Here is a 22,676-nt window from a genome sequence, read left to right as displayed (position 1 = left end):
TTTCAACATTCTGTTGTTCCATATGCATGGAAAGTTCTTTCTCCCAACTATCCCCCACTTCTCAGACTAATTCCTATTCACTCTTTAACTCTCAGGTTAAATTTTGCTTTCTCTCTTTTTCTCCTTCTTCCTTCAACAAGGTTTTTATTTTTTTGCACGTGCTGTGTGCCAACCAGGGGTTGAACCCTGGGCAACAGCATTGAAAGCGCCAAGTACTAACCACTGGACCGCTAAGGTATTCCCTCAACAAGCATTTTAAAATGCCTATTATGGGGCTGACTGTGGCTTCGATATCTTCTTTTCACTCTTTAAAACCTCTGTCTTTAATAGACCAATCAAGAAGCTCACTCAGTTTAGGCTTGGTTCTTGCTATTTCGGTCAGTTCACTTGCTCAGTAGTGTCCGACTCTTTGGGACCCCATGGACTGCAGCACACCAGGCCTCCCTGTCTATCACAAATTCCCAGAGTTTACTCACACTCATGTTCAATGAGTCAGTGATGCCATCCAACCATCTCATCCTCTGCCATCCCCTTCTCCTCCCACCTTCAATCTTTCCCAGCATCAAGGTCTTTTCAAATGAGTCAGTTCTTAGCATCAGGTGGCCAAAGTATTGGACTTTCAGCTTCAACATCAGTCCTTCCAAAGAACACCCAGGGCTGATCTCCTTTAGGAGGGACTGGTTGGATCTCCTTGAAGTCCAAGGGACTCTCAAGAGTCTTCTCTAACACCACAGTTCAAAAGCATCAATTCTTTGGCGCTCAGCTTTCTTTATAGTCCAACTCTCACATCCATACATGACTATTGGAAAAACCATAGCTTTGACTAGACGGACCTTTGTTGGTAAAGTAATGTCTCACTATTTCTCCTCTCCGTAAACTTCAAATGTTTATGAATTTTGACTAGACTGTTTTTGTCTGGTTTTGAGTCAGTACTTTGGTTGTCCTTTGTATGGGCAAATGTTCAGGACATAAATACAAACATAATAAGAACAAAAGGTTCACATATTAGGATTATGTGGGATGGAGAAAAAGCAGTGTAGTTTTGAACTAAAGGCAGACTAATCCAAGGCACTTTATGTTTGTAAGGTAAATTTTTAATCACTCAACTAAAAAGATATAATTTACATTGATTTTTGGCAGGGGGGGGTCATGCTGCATACAGGACCTTAGCCCAACCAGTGCTTCCCTGAGGTGGAAGTACAAACTCAACCACTGGATCACAAGGGAATTACCCCAGAATTTGAATTTTTTAATTTGTATTTAAATTAACAGGAACATGTTGATAAAATTTGTTATTAGGTAGGTACTCATGACGAAAGAATCACTGCAATATTAAATTTTACTATATAGCCTTTATTTACTAGATTAATTTATAAATTACAATAAAATGAAGAGTTGTCTGCTCCGGATGGCTAGCAAAATGTATGCTATTTAGGTTGGTGCAAAAGTAATTGTGGTTTTGGATCATGAATTTTAAATCATTATAACTAGACTCAAACACATCTTTATTAACCAAAATAGGAACCATTACAATCAACATATTTTTGCCAACAAGAAATAAGTTTGTTTATTCCTGTGGCATAAAAATCCATGCTTCAGGATCCCATGAACTCCTGGAAAGCATTTTCTGCCTCCTGCTGGTTGTGGAAGCGTTTTCCCTGCAAAATTTGTTGAGATGCTTGAAGAAGTGGTAGTTGGTTGGCGAGAGGTCAGGTGAATATGGCAGATGAGGCAAAACTTCGTAGCCCAATCCGTAGTACTTTTGAAGCACTGGTTATGTGATGTGCAGTTGGGCATTCTGGTGGAGAAGAACTGGGCCCTTTTTGTTGACCAATGCCAGCTGCAGGCGTTGCAGTTTCCCGAGCCTCTCATCAATGTGCTGAGCATACTTCTCGGGTGTAATGGTTTCCCAGAGATTCAAAAAGCTGTAGTGGATCAGACTGGCAGCAGACCAAACAGTGACCATGACCTTTTTTTGGTGCAAGCTTGGCTTTGGCAAGTGCTTTGGAGCTTCTTCTCAGTCCAACCACTGAGCTGGTTGTCATATAAAATCCACTTTTTGTCACATGTCACAATCTGATTAAGAAATGGTTCGTTGCTGTTGCACAGTATAAGAGAAGATGACACTTCAAAATGACGGTTTTTAAAATTTTCGATCAGTTCATGAGGCACCCACTTATCGAGCTTTTCACCTTTCCAATTTGCTTCAAATGCCAAATGACCATAGAATGATTGACGCTGAGTTCTTTCAGCAACTTCTTGTGTAGTTGTAAGAGGATCAGCTTTGATGATTGCTCTCAGTTGATCGTTATCAACTTCTGATGGCCAACCACTGCACTTCTCACCTTCAAGGCTCTCATCTCCCTTGCAAAACTTCTTAAACCACCACTGCACTGTATGTTCGTTAGCAGTTCCTGGGCCAAATGGGTTATTGATGTTTCAAGTTGTTGCTGCTGTTTTACAACCCATTTTGAACTCGAATTAAGAAAATTGCTCGAATTTACTTTTGGTCTAACATCATTTCCTAGTCTAAAATAAATATAAAATAAACAGCAAGTAATAAGTCATTACCAAAACAGCAAAGCAAGAAATGTGCATTAAAATAATGTATAATACAACCACATTTAAGAATGTATTCCAATATCAAACAGCAAATTTTAACAATGCAAAAACTGTAATTACTTTTGCACCAACCTTGTACCTATTCTAATTTTTAATTACCTAGTTGATGGCATGTATAGATTAAGAGCATATAATACTCTTGTAAGTTCCTGTTTCCTTATGACAACTTATTCCTAAAGGAATGGATATCATTGCTAGGATGTACACAAAGACATATTCACAGGTTTTGTTTTGTTTTTGGATAAGAGTAATACACAGTTACTAAATTTTAAAAATTAAAAAAAGTTTACAAAGAGAACAAACTTCTAATTCTGTTAATGACAGTCTAGGTAATTTAGATTAAAACTTGGTTGAACACAGCTAAAAACCATGGATGAAATATTTTAATTCTTAAAATCATTAAAGAGCTATTAAGATAAGTAGGAAATAGTAGACCAAATCTTAAAAGACAAGAACCTAGAAAAGTGCAGCACACAAAGGCACATTTTTGGCCTCAGGGCATTTGCCAATTTAGTAGCAATAGCTTCAGTTTTGGAGAAGGCAATGGCAACCCACTCCAGTACTCTTGCCTGGAAAATCCCATGGGCGGAGGAACCTGGTAGGCTGCAGTCCATGGGGTTGCTAAGAGTCTGACACGACTGAGTGACTTCACTTTTACTTTCATGCATTGGAGAAGGAAATGGCAGCCCACTCCAGTGTTCTTGCCCGGAGAATCCCAGGGATAGGGGAGCCTGGTGGGAGGCTGTCTATGGGGTTGCACAGAGTCGAACATGACTGAAGTGACTTAGCAGCAGCAGCAGCTTCAGTTTTGAAATTAACCTGCACTTTTGGTAGGATCATAGAGGTTAGGGAGGCAAAAGGCAGTCTCAGGCCCACCAAGGTGGGCATTCTAAGAAACCCACACTGACTTTAAACTAGGACTCTGGAGTTAACTCTCAAGGGTGAACTGGAAATAAAAAAGTCCTTGTCAGCCTTTCAGACTAGATTTTTGCCATTTTGGTATCAAGAGAAATTAAAGCATTGAATTTGTATTATGATGATCCTTGACATGTATTTCACATTACTATCAGAAAAAAAAAAAAAAATCCTCTTTGGAGAAAGACAGCATTATATCCTAAACATATTTTTTCAAGTACATGTTCAGCAGACGAAGAGAATCAGATACATAAGAAAACAAGACCCCAAAAGAGAAATCCAGGAGAAACAACAGACACAGAACCATAGAAAACTTCAGATATTATAATTAGCAAACTCAGATTACAAAACAATTATGATCACTGGGTCAAACAATAGCCAGCCTTGGGAATTTCATCAAGGAACCAGAAACCATAAAAAATTACTTAGATTTGAAAAACAACCAAATAAAAATTCTGTAACTGAAAAAATAAAGAATTCATCAGATAGGTTTAACAGCAGACTAGATACAGCTGAAGGGAGGTTAGTGAACAATAAAACTCATCAGAAAAAAAAGCATGAAGAAGGGAGCTTGGCACAACAAGGTGGAAAATGCAAAGAGAATAAAGAGATACAGAGGAAACAATGAAAACTTTATTCGGAGGTCAAGAAGTTGATGAACGACAGTATTCAAGAATAGCTAAAAATTTTCCTGAAATTGATTTAAAAAAATATGTCAGTCCACTGTTTCTAAAAGCTCAATGAATCACAAGCAGAATAAAAATAAATCCACACCTAGATAGAGTTAGCTACAGAATAATACAGGCAAAAAGAACACAATTTGAAAGCAGGCAGCCCAGCTTTCTTCGAAGGAATGACAGCCTGAGAACTGACTTCCCAGGAGCAAGGAAGGCAGCAGAATGATAGAATCTATGTGCCAAAAGAAAATAACTTTCAACCTAGAATATCCATCTAGAATTGAGAAAGGCAAGATAAAGGTCTTTTCAGATCAACAAAAATGGCAGAGTTCTCTACTAGCAAGCCAATAGGAAAGCAAACTCGGAGGCAGGGCAGGCAAGTGTCCGCAAAGAGATAGACAGTAAATATTTCAGTCTTCCAGGTCATAGGGTATGGTATCTGACAACCACTTAACTCTGCTGTTGTAGTCTAAAGAAACTGTAGACAGTAACAAATGAACAAGCCTGACAGTATTCCAATGAAACTAGTCACAAAAATTGGCAATGGCCTGGATTTGATAAGTGAATTGTATATTGCTGACTCCTGTCCTAAAGTTTAAACATCAGACAAAAGGGAAATGATCCCAGATGGAAAGGCAGATTCCAGAAAGAAAGAAAAAGTGGTAAATAAACAAACATTGATATGAAATTTGATTTTAAAAAGCCATAACGAACTGGGAAATCCCAGGTTGCCCAGTGGTTAAGACTTCACCCTTTCACTGCTGTGGGCCCAGGTTCAATCCCTAATCGGGGAGCTAAGATCTTGCAAGCCCTGGGGTACAGCCAAAAAAAGAAAAGAAAAAAAGAAACCAAAAATCTAAACCATATGATTAACAAGTGCATTTATCTTGGGAAGAGGTTTAAATGTAGTGTTTTCTTGGTTCTCCGTATTAGCTCTCTGAGTGAAGTGTAAAGGCATTGATTAGACCTTGATACATTAAAAATGCCCCTTATAACTTCTAGAGTAACTGCTAAAAGACTAAAATTTCCAAACTACCAGAAGTGGAAAAAATGAAATGATTAAAAGGCAGACAAGAAAGGAGAGAAAATTAAACCTATAACAGGTGAGATAAATAGCCAAGGGCTTTAAACTCAAGCACGTATGTAATTACATGAATATAAATGAGTAAATGCTTCAGTTAAAAGGCAGTGAATATCAGATTATTAAAAAAGACAAAAACTATGTTTTCTGAAAATAAGAGATTTATCTAAAATGTGAGCAATCAGAAAGGTAGAAAGTAAGCGAGAGATAAGAACTAAACTCTCTTCACTAACACAAACCATTTCAATATTTTAGTGTATTTTCCTCTTAAGGATGGCGTGCTGCAGTCCATGGGGTCGGCCAGAGTCGGACACGACTGACCGACTGAACTGAAGGATACTGTGCATGTAATAGTGTTAGTTGTTCAGTCGTGTCCTACTCTGACCTCATGCGCCACCAGGGACGGCCATATATAATAGTGCATTTCTCTCACACGTATTAATTTGTGAAGTTTTCTTTTACTGTAAATAGTTTCCAAAGAATGACATTCCACGTATTTGGAGTTGTTTGAATTTTCAACTTTCTGAATGACTGGTAGGAAACTATCTTTTCAGTTACTAAACACTGCGATGATTCTAAGATAGACCCAATATGCTTTTAAAGGATCTCGGGGGATATTCCCTGAAGGTGGGGCCTGTGGTTAGTTCTCAGAGCCTTCCCTCCCAAGCTGCACCATAGGGCCGAATAAAAAGGGTGTGGTTGGGGGCAACTTGAGACCACAATTGCTATTTCATGTACATTTTTTTACTGATCTTGCTAATAAAGTTCAAAGGCAATGTATATAACACTTTAATGAAACAAAAATTTTCACCATTATTTACCTGTGTCTCCTCTTAAGGAATTATCATTTTACAATAAAAGTTAAAACATCGGGACAAGGCTCTGGGATAAGCATTTTCTGTGAGCTCATTTAGTCCTCACATACGTATAGCTTCATCGGAGGTTGAGATTTAAGGAAAAAAATCACTTAAGGTCCCACAGTTAGGAATCCGTCCACCTACGTCTGGAACGCAGGGTGATGGCTAAGCTAAACCCACAGGCTTTCTTTTCCATTGTCAAAGCTGTTGATATACCAAAAAGGCCTCATCCTTCAAATTTAGCTGTCAAATAGGGGAAAAAATTCTCTACAAAATGACCTCCTTTCCTTTCTTAGAATAGTGCTTAATTTTTATAGCTTCTAATTTAGACTAACAGCCTCCTGCTATATAAGTTACGATGATAAATCCGAATGGGTTGGATGGCCTGCTCCTAGTGTATTAATTTCAGGCGTTATTTCCTGAACCTAACTTATTCCAGTTGGGCGGCTTCAAGCCTCTCTGCATAGATTAAGGAAAATGACCCAGCTGTCAGATCTCCAGGGCTTCTTTCGTAGAGGGTCGGGTCACAATGAGAAAAGGATTGAGTCTACATGATCACAGGCCCCTGGGCCTGTGAAAACGAGTTAATTGGTCAGGTCAATGAGTATTGTCAAGATTACGCCCATAATAGCTACTAACGGTGCTAACCTCCGTCGAAATGCCAGATATGGTTTCTACTTACTTTCGACTCTGGCTAACCCTCTGGCCCACTGGCTAACTTGGGTCTGGCTCGCCAGCACACCGTGCGGCGAAGCCCTAACGGACCCGCAGCCGGGAGAGCGAGGTTTCGCGCCCGGGGCGGATCCAGCTTGAGGCATCCGAGTCTCGCGAGATCTGGAGGTAGGGGCGGGAGAGGCCGGCGTGCACGCGCCCGAGATACGTTAGGGTGGAACCCCTCCCGTGCGGGGCGGGCGGAGCGAATACAGTTAGACGCCAGTTGGTGGAGCCCCCGCGGGAAACGACTAAGCGCGAGGAGCGTGCGCGCTCACGTCGCGGCGACGGTGGCGGCGTCAGAACTTGGAGGGGGGGCTGACGTCTTCTGGCGGGTGGCGGTGTTGGAGACGAGAGCTTGGTTAGCCGGTATTGCTTCCGTCCCAGGAACCGACGGAGAGAGAGGGAACGAGGGTCGCTTTCGGGGGCTGCTGACTTCCACGTACGCGTCGTCGTGAGGAGCCGCAGCCCGGACTCTCCTGCAACCCCTCCGGCTTCCTTTACGCACGCCTCGAGGCAGCGGCGGCAGAAACAGGCTTCCCCCACCCCTTCCCCTTGTCCCCCCCGCCCGAAAGGGCCCTTTCTGCGCCCCACCCCCGCCCGCCCGCTACGCCGCCGCCATGTCGGCGCAGGCCCAGATGCGCGCGATGCTGGACCAGTTGATGGGCACCTCCCGGGACGGTAAGTCTCTGCCAGTGCCCTGGGGGTGGGGGAAGGGATGGGGAAGGCGAGGGGAAGGGGCTCCGCGGGCGCACCTGGGCTTGTGTGTGTGGCTGAGTAAGGGGCTCCCAGATTGGTAACACGAGGTCCCGGCTCCCGTCCCATCCAATGAGGGTTGGGCAGGCGGGCCCGGGGGGCGGCGACCGAGCGGATTGGCGGGAACTGCTGCCAATGGGGTCAGGCGGGGCCTGGAGCCTGAAAGGAGAGTTTGCGCTCCGAGTGTTGACTTGGCTGGGACGGGAGCGCCCACGTCTCTCCTGCGTAGTCGGGCGGCCTGTCTTGTCGCTGGTTAGGTACCTGCGAACCGCTAAGGCCTCCGCCCCCTGAACTAATTCCTTAACCCAGAGCTGTGGGATCAGCTCTCGCCGCCGCCCTGCGGAGTATCCAGAGAACTGGTCCCCACCCTCCACTCCTTTACCTGGGTCCGGAGAAAACCTTTTCCTAGAATCCAGTCCCAGAGATGAAACCACCATTCTTATGGGAAAATCTGACCCAAACCATGGTTTCCTGAAGCGGGTGTGTTTGGCCCATTTTGTGAAAAGAATGTTACGGCCTGTTTTTTCCGAGAGACCTCCATTTTGTTAGGCAATTTAATAGAAGCTTTGTTCAGTAAATATTGACGAACTTTGTATGTGCCCCGAATAGAACCATTTTGAAAATGTGCCCAGTGAAGTAGAATTGAGGGAAACAACGATGCTTTTAGGCGCTTAGGTTAGTGTTTGTACAAAGAACCACTAATGGCTGGTTATCTTTTTGTCACAGAGAATTTCTAGGTAAGATGAAATGCTGTTGCTTTTTTGATGATGGTAATTAGTAATATACTCTTTGAAATTCGAGTGAAGCCCATGCTAATATGGAGGAAGAGTCTAGTCCACTACTTTCTTAGAAACAAAGCCAATACTTGCTCATTTTTGTATGTTGCTTGTTCAGGCAAATAGTTTCATAGCCATTAAACCAATGCTTTTTTCTTGACAAGTTACTTAAGTTGTTTGATGTAAGAGAAAAGGCACACTCTTAACTTTTGAGCAGTCGCTGTTATAATTTCCTTGAGTGCTTTGCAGCAAAATGTGAGTAGATTTAAAACATTTTATTGAATTCACATGTTTTTAGTGCATAATTTGCATGGTTTATCAGTGTTCATAATTCATTTTTAACAAAAACCCACATTTGGAAGTTTTCTTCTTAGAACGTATAGAAAAATAGGTGTAGATCGCAAACCTACTTGTGGTTGTGTATAGAGGAGGGAGGATTGGGAAGGAAATGAATTTTATTTATGTAGTAAACCCTTGAAAGTTAGCATTAATTAAAAATGCCACTGGAGAAATTTCTATCAGTTAACATTTTTCACTTTTAGGTTAGAGTGGTTTGTATAACAGTAGCATGTTTTAACATTGCTCCTTTTCCATTATGAAGCTGGTGTTGAGAAGGGGCTTAATTCAGGATTTTAACTAACAGAATAACTAATCTTTGTAGTATAATTATAGAAATCATTTTGTTTAAGACGTACTTTACACGAGCCTATTAATCCTAGTAGGGTGCCATTTTTGGTCCCTTCCTCATGGATTTAGATTCCGAATTTTACTGGATGGGTAGTTGAATCAAAGCAACTATTATCACCTGATAAATTCCAAACTAGACTGCAATCTACTATTGCAAAACTGAATTAAAATATATGTGTGTGTGTACTCACTCACATATAATACATACATATTTTTCCTATGTGTGTAGTCCACAGAAACTTGCGTTTCTTAAAATCCACTCTGCTTTGTATACAGATAAATTTATATTTTTATGTGTCTGTTACTGGATTTTTTTTGCCTCCAGACTGATTTACCAGTGAACTCAGGTTTACGAGTCCACGATATTATTTTAGCTGAAATGACTGGATTTTCACTGCTGTGTTGGGCTAGAAGTAAGAAACATACTACTTTCAAGGAGAAGAATGTTTTTTAGATACCCAGATTAGTTCTTTTATGTATATAGAAATCAGAGCATTCTTTTCCTTCTTACCACATAGTTAATGAGTTTATATACTCATCTTATTCAGGACCTTCAAATAATTAGGATTTTTTTTTTTTTAAGTGTTCAGTCAGCTTCAAGTTATCCAGGGATAGGGGATATGGACGCCTTCCTGAATAATACCATGTAATTTGAAATTATATAATGGGAAGCTTTGTATGGGACACAGGAACAGCTTAAGGGAATGGTTTCTAAGAAGTGGAAATGGGGTCCAAGGGGTGGGAGAGAGATGGAAAGGGTAGGTTGGAGAGTATTTAAAGCAGCTGTGTCCTTTTTTTTTTTTTTTTTAATCCTAGAGACTAACTATAAAGCAACCACTGTCTTTTTGTCAGGGTGGCAGTAACCACCCCCTCTACTCTTAGAGTGCTGTCTGTGAGGGAATCTGAAGTGGCACAGGAAGCCCAGGGCACTTTCTCTTTCACCTCCTTTGCCCCTCTAATGAAAAATTTATTTCCTCTTTTCCATCCCCAAATCAGAATTTTTAATTAGTTCCTTTTTAAACTCCTTGGAGATTTGTCTGTTAAATGTAAGTTGGAATTACTCAAATCAGTTAATCATGTAGATGACCTAAACTTTATGGAAATTCTCAGAAGAGGGACTTTTAGTAGGGAAAAGGAGAGGTAATTTTGGATCACTGGGCACTTCCAGAAAGGACAGTCCTGGGTGAGTGGTGGAAGTGGGAGGCTTTGAACAACCAGAGGGCAGCATGATCGTGCTGGGAGGCTGGGCAGGGGGATGACAGGAGGTGGGAGAGGAATGCATAAGGGAAGTGGGAGGGCCAAAGACAAACTTTGCCTTCTTTGCAATTTTGCCTAGGGCCCTGGTGGTGGCAACCGCCTGTGTGCCACTGAAAATCGTGCCGATGCCTGGCATACTGCATAAATGGAAGCAGGGTACCGCGTGAGTTGAAACATTGGTCACACTATATAAAGTTTGTATATGTGAATCAGTGTAACTCATACACATGTAACTGGGGGTCTGACTGTATTTGGATTTTTCTGATAAGGCATCATGGGCTAAGGAAAAGAGCACTGGGCTGAGACTCAGGAGACCTGGTTTCTAGCCCCAGCTGTACCTCTAATTGTAACCTTGGGTAAGTCACTTAACCTTTTTTGCCTCAAGTTAAATCTATACTTTGTTAAATGAGAAGCCAAGTAATTTCTTATGTTATCCTCAGAAATGTTGACAAATAAGTATATTTTAAAATTTTTTAAAGGAAGAAACCATAGGTAGATATTAGCATCTTATTTTAAGATACATTAAATTTTATAAATACTTTGTTTTAGTTGTTAGCAGTGACAGAAAAGAGAGGGATAATTTGTTTTCCCCAAAATATTCCATTTAAAAAGCAGGAGCAACACAGGAGAAGTAAAACAGTGGTTCAGTTGAATTGTCTGTGATGGTCGGAGGAGCCTAGTGTCCCCACACAGACTAGCCATTTTTGTTGTGTTGGTTTAATTGAAAGGGTGTCCCTTAGCTGAAGCCCTTTCACCAGCAAGTATGGTTTAGTTATGAGAGGTCTCTAGTCCTGACCCCAGAAAGCTCTTGCAAGATTTGAGGGATAGGAGTTAAAATTGAGGGTGTATATTTAGATTACTTTCTAAGTTTAGCAACTAGGGAAGTTACAGAAGGTAGTTCTAAGGATTCCAGACCTCTTGAATTGCTTATAACTCTTAAATGGGAACAGAGTCCATCTCTGAAAGGTTATAGCAGGCCAGAAATGGCAATCTGCCCTCAAAAACAACCAGTAGGATTCAGAATATAGATAAGAATTTTACAGCATCATTTGTTGTCCATTATGATTAGGGAATGTTAGGGCAAGTTAAAGCTTTCGGGTAAGTTTAGCTGTTTTGGATGGTAATCTTTCTGAACCTATGATGTACTTTCTCAGTTAACAGAGTACATTAACCATAATTAAATATTTTTGCTGATCATTTATAGTGTACAGTGGTTGTATCTTATGGGATGTAAAGTTAAAGGAACATGCATCCTAGGAGATAATCAGGAAAATACAGTTCAGAAAATCAGTTACTTGTTCCTGGTACTAGTGATACATAAGTGTTGAACCTATAGGACAGTATGACCATGCTGCTTTTCTTCAAAATAAATAGTGAACCAAAGATTGTAGTGTTCTTTTCAGTGGATTTTCTTCATAAAATCACCTTGACTGTAATCTGTGTTCCTTGAGTTGTCATCAACATCGAGAGCATTTTCTCCTCATTTTCTCTCATTAACATAATGGATCATTTATTTCTTGGTCAGTTGTAAATCATTTCTTCTCTTCCACTTGGATTGTTCATTTTAAGTGAAGGAGGCGTAGCCTATAATGTGTAAGCACACAGTTTTTGAAATGATAATGGGATATATCTAGTTTTAGAGCTTGTGAATTCTTTTGACATTTTAAGAAATTTTAACAAACATTAAACAGTTTTAGTAAATATAGGATTTTATCAGAGGTCCAGGCATATCAAAACACCGAAAACTGTTAACACCCACATAGTGAATTCATTTAAAAAAAACTAGTTTTGAACTCTGGTATTTCTGACTACAGTACAATTCAGAAAACAATAATAGTATCACCTCCTACAACTCTGCATCGTTCTTGGATTTTCTACATTTTAGCTCTCCTGAAGGAAACCTGTGCTTTTGAGACATTCTTGCTTCGGGTAAAAAAAAATAAATAAAACCAAAGAAATCATTTTGTCTGTCAGTGCATAAGCTTTATAAGCAGCAAGTAAATACTTGGATTTGGTTTGATTAAGATGTCATATAGGGATAAATGTTAGTGAGCTACATCTTTAAGATGGATAGCAGGAAGTTAAGGGCAAGTAAGGTGTCATGGATGTGGGTGAGGGTTAGTGAGTCAATGTTCAGTACCAGGTGGCTCATATAAACATTAAACCTCGGAGTTGCTAGGGATTCAGGCAAATTCGGGGTTGCAAGGATAGGCAGAGGGCTTAAAACTGTGGGCAAGACTAGATAAATGAGACAGGTACTCCTCAAGAATGGAATTCCAGAAAGGTGCTTGAAATGGACTGAATCCTAAAAGCTCAGGGCTATTAGTATATTCATTGAGGACACATACATGACTGTACTACCCAACTTAATAATCAGTGTGTGGAAAAATTGTAGGTAAGAAGATGAAGAAAGTTGGAACATTTTGCTGGAGAAAGAGTGAGGGAGTGGGCGGAAGGGTAAGTTTATGACGGGAATCTTATGGATTCAGCACCTGCAAAAGTCATTCTATTCCTTTCCAGTTTAAGTTCTCATACACTAGCAGCTGCTAGGATAGAAATTAGAAGGCAAGACCTTTTGATCATTTAATCAGTTATGTAAGATTATTGAGGATGTAGAGAAAAGTAGTTTGTAAAAACTGAATTTAGGTACAGTTTTGTGTTTTAACTAAGTAGTGTAAGACTTGAAAAGTCAAAGCCATTAGAAAATAACATGTAACTCAGTCAGCTGAATAAATGTTATATTTTGCTATTTAACATGGGCTAGAGAAAGGAGTCTTTAAAACTTTTTTCTTAAAAAGCACTCACTAGATACTGATCCTTATGTTCTAATTTAGTTGTGAACCGTGTGCAATGATGTTTGACCTCTGTGATTCTACATGAAAAGAATTTAACCAGCTGCCCTTGCTGAATCTTTTGTCATGTCTCCTGAATGCATGGTAAATTGTTTTGTTTTTATTTTCTTGAGACCTCAGTTTTCTGCAGACATCAGTTTTTTCTTTCAGAGTTAAACTTTACAAAACTTTTCCTTTCAATAAAATTGGTTAGATATTGATGGATAGTGTCTATAGTATACGTACCTTGCTGTTTGGTGGCTCCTATATTCTGTCCTACTGCTGTGTTATACATGATACTCTTCTCTGTCTCTTGAGGGTGTGTTTTAGATCGGGGTTGGCACGACGGCCCACTCGCTTTTTGTAAGTTTTGTTGGAACATAGTTGTGCCCATTTGTGTATGTATGGTCTATGGCTACTTTGCTTTGCAGCCGAGATATATAGCTGGTAAGTTTAAAGTATTTGCCCTCTGGCCCTTTAAGAAAAAGCATGCTGACCATTGTTCTAGATCAGTGTTTCTCAAAAGTGTGGTGCCTGATCAACTTTAGCATCACCTGGGAACTTGTTAGAAATACAGATTCTTGGACCTACCACTCCAGGCCTACCAAATTAGACGTTCTGGGGTTGGGTGCAAGCAATTTGTGTTTTAAGAAGCCTTCCACATGACTCTGATGCACATTAAAAGTTTGAGAAACCCTGTTCTAGATAAATGTTTTCCAAATGTTAGTCACACATATCACTTTACTATTTTTTACCCTGTTTTAACATTTTTAATTGTCAACTCACTTTCTGAAAATTTAAGGTAACTTTAAAGTGAAAGCTTACGTCACCAGAAAAATAAATACAGTGAAAACAACATGGTGTTATAAGAGAAAACTAGATTCTGCTGTCATTTACCTGTGCTAAAAATTAGAGCTCGTTAGACATATTAATTAAACACATACTAGGCAGTAAGTGGGAACTTTTTCTTGACTTAATCATGATATAATAATCACCACCAAGTGATTGGTGTTCAAAATGTCATGCTGGTGAAATTATATAACACCTAAAATCACTTTTTGTACAAATTCCGTACTTTAGGAAATGCAGTTCTAGTTCCTTACATGAAAGGAAAGCTGTTTGAACTGTACATATCTAAGCCCCTAAGTAGAAATGACTTTTCCTTAGAAATACACACCCATAAGATGGAATGATATAGAAGTCCCTAGAGAGGTCCATTCAGCCTTCTAGGATGAAATTGCCTATTTAGCTTGATCTTAGCTCTCCATTAATGTTCCGGGCTGTGGTGGTCAGTATCTCTGCAGGATTTCACCAGCCTGTTCCACAGTGGGATTGTGAAAAGGTGCTGGTTGTTTGTCAAAGAAAACTCATGGACTAGAAACGGGAGAAGTGCTGTGATTCTGCATTATGGGCAGGCTAAGGAAAACAGTTGATTCACCTCAGATTTTAGAAACCATGTATTTTGAGAAATTATGGTGTGAGAATAAATGATTTAATATGCCTCATAGTATTACAGGGAATACTTTCCCAGACACGGTATTCTGATACTGGCTGAAATGTTTTAGGATGTAGTAATTGTTGGTGCGACTAGAACCTGAATATCTCTAGGTTGCTGGCTTGCTTCAGATTTTTCTTGCTTTATTTTTCTTAGAGATTATGGACATATTTGCTGCTTTTGTCATTTGACTCTGCAATAAAGTAGTAACATAAGACTCTGACCCTAGATGGACTGAAAGTCTAGTAGGGAGTGAAGATGTATAGTAAGTGATAAATTCTGTATGCTGATTACATATATAGATACCTAATTTTGAAAAAATGTTAATAAATATAAAAGACCGCCAAACACCTCTAAGACTGAACAAATGTTTTGTAAGTTTCCCTTAAGTTAAAAAAAATTTTTTTAAGTGTTACAAATGAAGTCTCTTAGGTTCTCCTTCACAGTTTTAGTCCTTTCCCCCAAAGGCATTTTTTGTGAATATGTCAGTGGATTTTCCTCTGTGTTGTTTCAGTACTTATAAGGCTCAGTCTCCTTCTTCATGCTAATCTGTTTTTTCATTTTAAATTCCTTTATCATTGAGTTGTCTGTCACCTCTGTCCTTTGATATTCTCATTTCTTTCCATTTTTGTTTCTTTACTTTGTTTTAGATTTGGGGAGGCTCTGCTTAGCTTTTATAGCAATCACCAACCATTGAAAACTTGCCTCATTAATAGACAGATCTGCCAAATACTTTTTCTTCTGCTCTTTTCAGCTATTTTTTCATAGCCAGAGATAGCTTTTGTTACTTCTAATTTTGTGTATAAAACATTGTGGATGATAGAAGGCACCAGATATCCAGAGTATGAGTATTATTGTATCAGAATTGCAGCTCTGTAAGTAAGCATCAAAATATAAAATTTAGCAGGCTACAACTTTTTAATAATTGACTTCGCTTAATGGCATATACCATAAAACAAAGTATATGTAATCCACTTTTAGGACTACATTTGTGGATAACTATTTATTCAAGACACACTTCTAATGTGTGCCTTAAATCTAAGAGGAGCGACATGTTGATTTCCTAAAGCATATATCCCCTGGCGGAAATGTGATGGCACTGACCCCTGCCAGTGGCCAAGACTGCTTTATAATGAGAGAAAATAGGGTTGTGGCAAGGGGTGGAATAGGATTCTTGGAATGCAGCTACTTTAGTATTTATTTTTGAACGTTTCTTTTACCATTCTGTTAGCTCTTAAAGACTCTGAGTAAGCTTTTTCTCTTGCTACAAGGCTGTTTCTCTGTTTCATTCCTTATAATTTTTTTGATATGGATTTTCACAGACAAATAGACTGGAAAATTTGAAAAATTATTTTAGCATTATTTATCTCTGATATTCAGCAAGAACGAACTTTCTTGGAAATTCCTTCTGCAGTAGGCATTGCATTTTAAAAATGGGCTTGTCATGGGGAATATGATGGTGGGGGTGATACAAGTACCGATTTGTGATGATAAACCTATAGGACCATATGAAAGAATTAAGAGGGCTAGCCTTGTAATACCCTAATTTTTTTGGATTTTTCTAGAGGAAAGGAAAGCCTCTACTAGTACTCAGGATGATTTCCTAAGTTCTGTTAGAAAGAAATGACTTGATATTTCATTTGGAAGGGAAAATGCCCTCATTAGTTTTTCCTGCTGCCATATTTGACTTGAGTATTTTTTCTTTCCTTATATAATAAATATGTTCCTGGAAAGTTTCATATGTACCAGGTCATATTAAATATTTTCAAAGCATCAATAATCATTATTTTAAGACATGGCAGTGAATGCTTTCGTAAAATGAACTTATACTTTGTACTGTATAAATATATGATGAATTAAACTGAGTGTATTTATTAACAAGGTAAATGGAGTAATGAGTTTTTTCTTTGAAGATTATTTTAAAAGGATCCTTATAGGTGAGCTTTAGGCTAAATTTAGGCTGTAGATGAGCTTCAGGCTAAAGGAACAACAAAGGTAGGTGGGAGAAGTTAGGGGTTGGTGAGACTGTTGCAGAAAGCTGTAAAAATGATCAGATTTGTTCTTTACTATAATAGTTACTGTGCAGCAGTAGCTGTTATCTTGGTTCCACAATAAGACCTAAGAGTTTCACGAAAAGATATGAAGATGAGTGTTTGCCAGTACAGGACAGGTCTCTTCCCACTCTGTACTAGATTAGAAATTGGTGTTTATATAGTTTCCACATTCTATGGACTCATAGCTTATGTTGTAAGAAATGGTAATAAGAAGGTGAGATATTTGAAGATATGAGGGCACAGGGAAATAAGAAACTTTAAGCTTAAAGAAACTTAAAGATTATTCACTGCTTTTTCTAGCTCTGGCTTTTCTTTCACTGAAAGAGTATGGAAATTATTTCAGAGGGAGTAAGCCTACCCTGCTCCAGCCAACAGTGACACATGGCCCCAACAAGTATACCTGTGGGGAGGGGAGGGATTTGATTGTCACATCAGAGAACGTGGGAGAGCTTTTCCCCTCTTGGCCCCGTTTATAAACTACGATGCTTCTGTTTGCTTTGTGTGCTGTTGAGTTTTTCCCTCTCTGTTTTCTCTAAGCTAAGCTTTAAGCTAATTCTGTACAAAAGAAATACTAATTAGTTGTTTTTATAAATTGCTTGCCATTAATGCCTGATAAAATGCAGTAAAATAAGGATTCTGCATACCATTATATATGTCAAATATTACAAACTTTAAGGTTCTTTTGAAATTACAATACTAAACTCAGTTCACTTTTGCTTAGCCTTCACAGTTGTTGATCACATAGCATGGTCATCCACTCACAGCTTAAAAAAATACAGGGAGCATCGGAGAGAATGGGTAAAGTAAAATTTTGATGTTTTTAAAATAGCACCTAAATCTATGAAAATTGATTTGATTTATTGTTTGTATGGGGGGGAGAGGGTGGTTGGCACTCGAAGGGAGGGGGTGGATATTGGGGAAATAGCATGCACCGTGTAAAATGATGTTAGATATCATATAGGCTAAAATTATAAGTGTTGCTACTGCAGTTTGAATACAAGTCTGTTTCAGAAGAGGCAGGACCATACAGTGGCAGTGTTGGGATTTACAGTGGGCCTAGCTTTTTCTCCCTACAGATTGAAGGAGATTTTGAGAATAGCAGTTTTTGAGTAGTTTGGACAGAAGTCGCCTTTTTAGAGTGACCTGTCCATATTCCCTGAATGAAGCTGCTTTGGTAGCACCTCAGGTTCCGTTAATGTTACTGAGGAACGTTGTTTAAGAGGAACAATGTGCATTCTAGTTTTTATTGTACACCCGTGACTCAGGTGTTCCTAAATATAGGTTAGGATTCATGAAGCCCTTGAGGGGGTTGAAGAACAGAGCGAGGTTACTCTGAAGTTAGTTGTTTGGTAGAAAAAATAGAAATTTTGGGGCTTCCTTTCAAATGAAGAATACTTTTCCTTTCACAGTTCTAAATCAAGGTTTTAATCTCAATCCTTACCATTATAGTTATCTACAAAGCCTAATTAATTAGTATTGTGGAGGTTATAGAGAAGAGAGTCTGCCATGTTTTTATGGGTAGGGCATTTTGTTGTAAATTGTGTTGACTTGATCTAATCTCTGCCTCATTATTTTTAAGCTTTTCCTTTGTTGACACATTTAAAATCTGGGGGAAGAAATTAAAGAAACCAGATTTTACCCTAAAAATATTCTTGCCTCAACTTTGCTATTCCCCTACATGAAACCACTTGCCAAATCCAGATAAGATAGATTTATGTACTGTTTCCCAAACCTTCCTGCCTTCCTAAGCTTTGTCAAAGATGGTATGCCAATTTGGAATGCTCTTCTCTCCCCATTCCTTTGGTCTAAGTCCTATCTTTCCTTCAAATAATGGCTTCTATGTATTACACGAAGCTTCCTCTAACCTCTTCAGTCCTTGTGGTCATTCTAGTCTTAGAAATCCTGAAGTACTACTATTTAATAGTATTCCATCCATTTTAGACATTCATTTGGCACTTGGATCATGCCCCCTTTTGTTGTTACTGTATTTAAATACCCTCTCTTCTCTAGGAAAGTGATGGGCTCCTTGAGGGTAGAGAGCTTGTCTTAATTAAATGCCTCTTTGTAATCCCATTGGCTGGCACAGAGGATATCTTCAGGAGTCGGCTTGATTCTTTGATTTGGATCCAGTATTAGTATAACAGGACAATTGTTTAACTTAGGTTATTTTAATAGTGAGTACATACCCAGAAACCCCAAACATAAAGTACATTTGAAGTACATTTGATTAATAAAATAATTTCTTGTATTGTAAGGACATTTGGTTCATATTTGTTTCTTATTAATTACAGCCCCTCTCCCCACCTTTGTTTTTCAGTGGGTGCTGTTTTACCTAGTTTCTTTTGAAAAACATGGTTTGGGCCAGATATATTGACAGAAATCAAAATTACTAGTATTTTTATTTTAAAATTCTTTGATTAGTCAGATGATACTTTCATGGTATAAGCCCAAATAAACTTATTAAATACTACATGGTAATATAGCCAAATTATTTTAAAATGTTAACCTTAAGGTCTCTGAAGTAAAATTTTAAAAATACCAATAGACAGATACTCAGTTGCTAATCCTTTTCATTTCTGTATCTCAGATTATTAGGAATTTTATTATTTCTTTGTTTATAAAGATTTCTTTACTGTGCAGGCTGATGTTTGATAACTGTGTTTATTGTGTTTGCTGCAGTTATCAAATAGAGCAGACGTTTATATGCAGTGAAGAATTAATTAAAAATACTTTTTGATGTTGATAGAAACGGATGCTTTTTTTAGTATCCCCACACTCATTGGGGATGATTTTGTTTAATTCATATTTGAAACTGTTTACATTTTATCTGATGGCAGTATCTTCAAGGCACATATGTTAATATTAGGTTTATGTTGTGATTTCTTACAAAATGCTCAACTAGTAAAACTTCTAAAATCTTAATTTTACTCTGAAGCCTGGCTTATAGTATTCTTGAGCCATTAGTTTGACAAAGCACTGGAACGATACTGCTGTTGCATTACTGAAAAGCTTAGATAATTGTGGCAGGGGACTTGTAGAATATATGATTTTCTCCTCTTCAAAAAATTGTTTTTTTAATTTCTTACCTTAAAGGTAAAATATTTTTTCTTACATGTGAGGAAGCAAAAAACCTCTAATAATGGCATTGCCATTCTGATGTGAGCTCATCAGAGTACCATTCTGACATGAGCTTAGGGCCCTGATCAGTATGAAATACGCTTTATAAAAATTTTTTTTCCTAAAACCCCAGTTGGCCCAGGGACCACTTTACAGAGCTCCAGCCTTGGACTTTTACCTATGATCAGTCCTATTCTTCTCCAGGGTTTATACTTGTTAAGTCAATATTAAAACACAGAAAACACCCCCCCACCCCGATTTTGTTCACTTTTGTTTTCATATACAAGAATCTTAACAGTGAACATGTACTTCTAGATGCTGTATTGAAATTGCTGGCAGAGTCTATTCTATACAAACTGAACAATCTGGCCCCTTGTTTTATTTGTAAAGGTTCAATGTATCTATGCCTGACTACTTCAATCTGCAAGGGAGTGTCAGAAAGGCCCCGCATTCGCCGAGCCGTGAGTTATCACTAACTTTTCAGATGTGTTAATAAATGTGGAACAAAAAGCAGTTGTGTTTAAAAGGAAAAAAGGACCATCAAAATAACCTCTATTATAGTAGCAGGCGTGAACACTAAATGAATTACTCCAAATTGTGGTGTCAAAAATAACATTAACTAGAGACTAGCCTCTAGAAAACCTATTGTTGAACTGCTCTGAAGCTGTTGTTTTAGCCAAAAGTTACTGTTCTTAAAGTTTTATAAACCATGATTGCAAATTAATATGTTGTTTAAGTCTTTTGAACCAAGTTAAAACAATCTGAACAAAATCTTACCCTGCCTAAAAATGATAGTATTTAATTGACTTTGAGTTAAGCTCTTTAAAATAATACCATGTTAAAGGGGTAAAGTTTTAACCTTTTTTGTTACTCACATGTCAAAAACAAATTAAACAATTGAATCTCTTCCTTGAAAGTTTTAGTACAGTGTTATTTACAGTCTGTTTTGGTACCAACAGTTCTTGCTTCAGTAATTCACCAGTAGGTTTTCATTCATCAATGACTATGTCAATTTAAGGCTAAAAATAAAACACTTTGATTTCTTAGGGCTTAATCAGTCTCCTTAGAGGAAACCATCCTTAAGAATTCCCCCCTCCCAAAGAGATTTGAAGCAAAAAAAAAATCTAACTAACATCTATTTTTTTTTGTTATTAGAGATAGTTAACTTTCTTTTTCTTATATTCTTTCAAGTTTTGAGTAGATAGGCCTATTTGACTAGCAGGTTGGAAGCTTCTGTTGCCTAGGAGGTGTATTGTGTTAAGTGAAGACAGAATAAATTTAAATGGACCCAGTTTGGCCATTTATAGCACAGACTACCTAAAACTTGGAGATATGGGACCTTTGGAGCCATTAAGTTAAATGTTTCACTTAGGCAGTGTGCCTTTGTTTGACTGGTGTGTAAGTCCTTCTTCCAGGTTTGTACACTCTTAAACACGTCATTCTACCCTCTCTAACTCCTCCCAGCAGCAAAAGGGAGACACTTCAGCTGGAACAAAATAGTGGAAGAAATGGCGTCTGGGGTTCAGTGGGGATTCGCAGTGTGTATGCAATGTTTGCAAGATTACTTTTTATGTTTTTCAATTAATGTAAATAATTACAGAATGAATAGTGCTTAGTGTCAATGTAGGGAACATCGTATACCAATAGAAATTCTCCTAGTGGGTCTGCTGCAAGTCGTTTAACCTCTTGGGTCCTCAGTTTTCTCATCTACAGTATGAAGGAGTTGGACTCAATAATCTTTAAGGTCCATTCCTGCTCTAAATCCTGTGCTTTTCTGAAGTACTCTATTTAACAGAATGCATTGCTTTCCCACTTTGACTGTTTGAATTACATGTGCAGTACATGTACTGCAACTGCATGTTGTCTAAAATAGTTTTTCTGTAGGATATTATATGAACTAACCCCTCTTGAGGTGATTTATAAATGTGTGTGTATAGCCACACATAAAAAGCTAGTGTTAGTAGGGCTCTCAGAAAATACATATTTTCTAAATGTCTAACCTTGAATGTCATTAACTTTCCTCTATTACAGGAGATACTACTCGTCAACGAATCAAATTCAGTGATGACAGAGTGTGCAAGAGTCACCTTCTCAACTGTTGCCCCCATGATGTCCTGTCTGGAACTGTATGTGTTTATTAAATCTATTATTTTATTGTTGGTATACTACAAAAACAAACTACTTGATAACGTCTTAGTTTTGTGTCAAATTACTCTGCAGTGATTTTTTTTAAAAACACTTGTTAGCAGAGCAATTTACATCTATTATATTCAGGTTGATTATTTAGGTCTGCAATAATGGGATTCCTCACAGAAATTATTGCTATTTTACTTTATAATATTTTCCATTCTTTAGAGCATTTATTTGGAACAAAGAGACAGTTATAATACATCAGTTACATTTTTAGTTTAGAAATAATGTAAATGATTTTTTAAATTATTTGCTTCAGTGTTGAGCATAGGAGACTTTTATCCAAAACAGTTTACATTTTCATTAAGATTTCTGCACATTTGTAGACATTATTGTGAAGCAATATATTGGTAATTACTTAATTCACAGTAAAGTTTGTGAGTAGTGTTGTTGGTTAAAACTCACTTATATTGCTTACTCCTGATAATACATAAAGCTCACTTAATTTATATTCTACATCTAGTGATGTTAGTTTATCTTAAAGTATTATAATTTTTAATTTGATGGATAAATCACATGATCATGGATCTGTAGAACAAAGGATTTTGTTACCTGGGTTTTGGATTTGATTGAAATGATACTTTCAAGAGCTCCTGGTCACCCGGATAGCACAGGAGGGCTGGTAGAGCTAAATATTTAGCTGATTTTGT

General features: G+C 38.2%; 1 protein-coding gene across 8 annotated transcripts in view; it reads left to right on the top strand.

Annotated features, from left to right (window-relative positions):
- Positions 1-7,050: 7,050 nt before the first annotated feature.
- Positions 7,051-22,676, top strand: part of LOC113891147 (putative RNA-binding protein Luc7-like 2) — a 56,455-nt gene continuing 40,829 nt past the window's right edge. The window contains exons 1-5 of one of the 8 annotated variants that reach the window (XM_027538868.1): positions 7,149-7,544; positions 10,419-10,502; positions 13,174-13,275; positions 17,441-17,517; positions 20,227-21,962. Coding sequence is in view for 5 of the 8 variants with exons in the window: in XM_027538862.1 (XP_027394663.1) it covers positions 10,465-10,502; positions 20,227-20,297; positions 21,868-21,962 (204 nt within the window). In the remaining 3 variants the exon portion in view is untranslated. Of the gene's footprint in view, positions 7,545-10,417; positions 10,503-10,870; positions 13,276-13,340; positions 17,518-20,226; positions 21,963-22,676 lie in introns of those variants that run through there. The other 7 variants (XM_027538862.1, XM_027538864.1, XM_027538863.1 and 4 more) reach the window with 7 other exon arrangements.

Source organism: Bos indicus x Bos taurus, chromosome 4 (genome assembly GCF_003369695.1).
Source record: "Bos indicus x Bos taurus breed Angus x Brahman F1 hybrid chromosome 4, Bos_hybrid_MaternalHap_v2.0, whole genome shotgun sequence".
NCBI classification, from domain to species: Eukaryota; Metazoa; Chordata; class Mammalia; order Artiodactyla; family Bovidae; genus Bos; species Bos indicus x Bos taurus.
The sequence above is the reverse complement of the archived record's forward strand: the minus strand, read 5'-3'. Positions and strand labels throughout refer to the sequence as shown.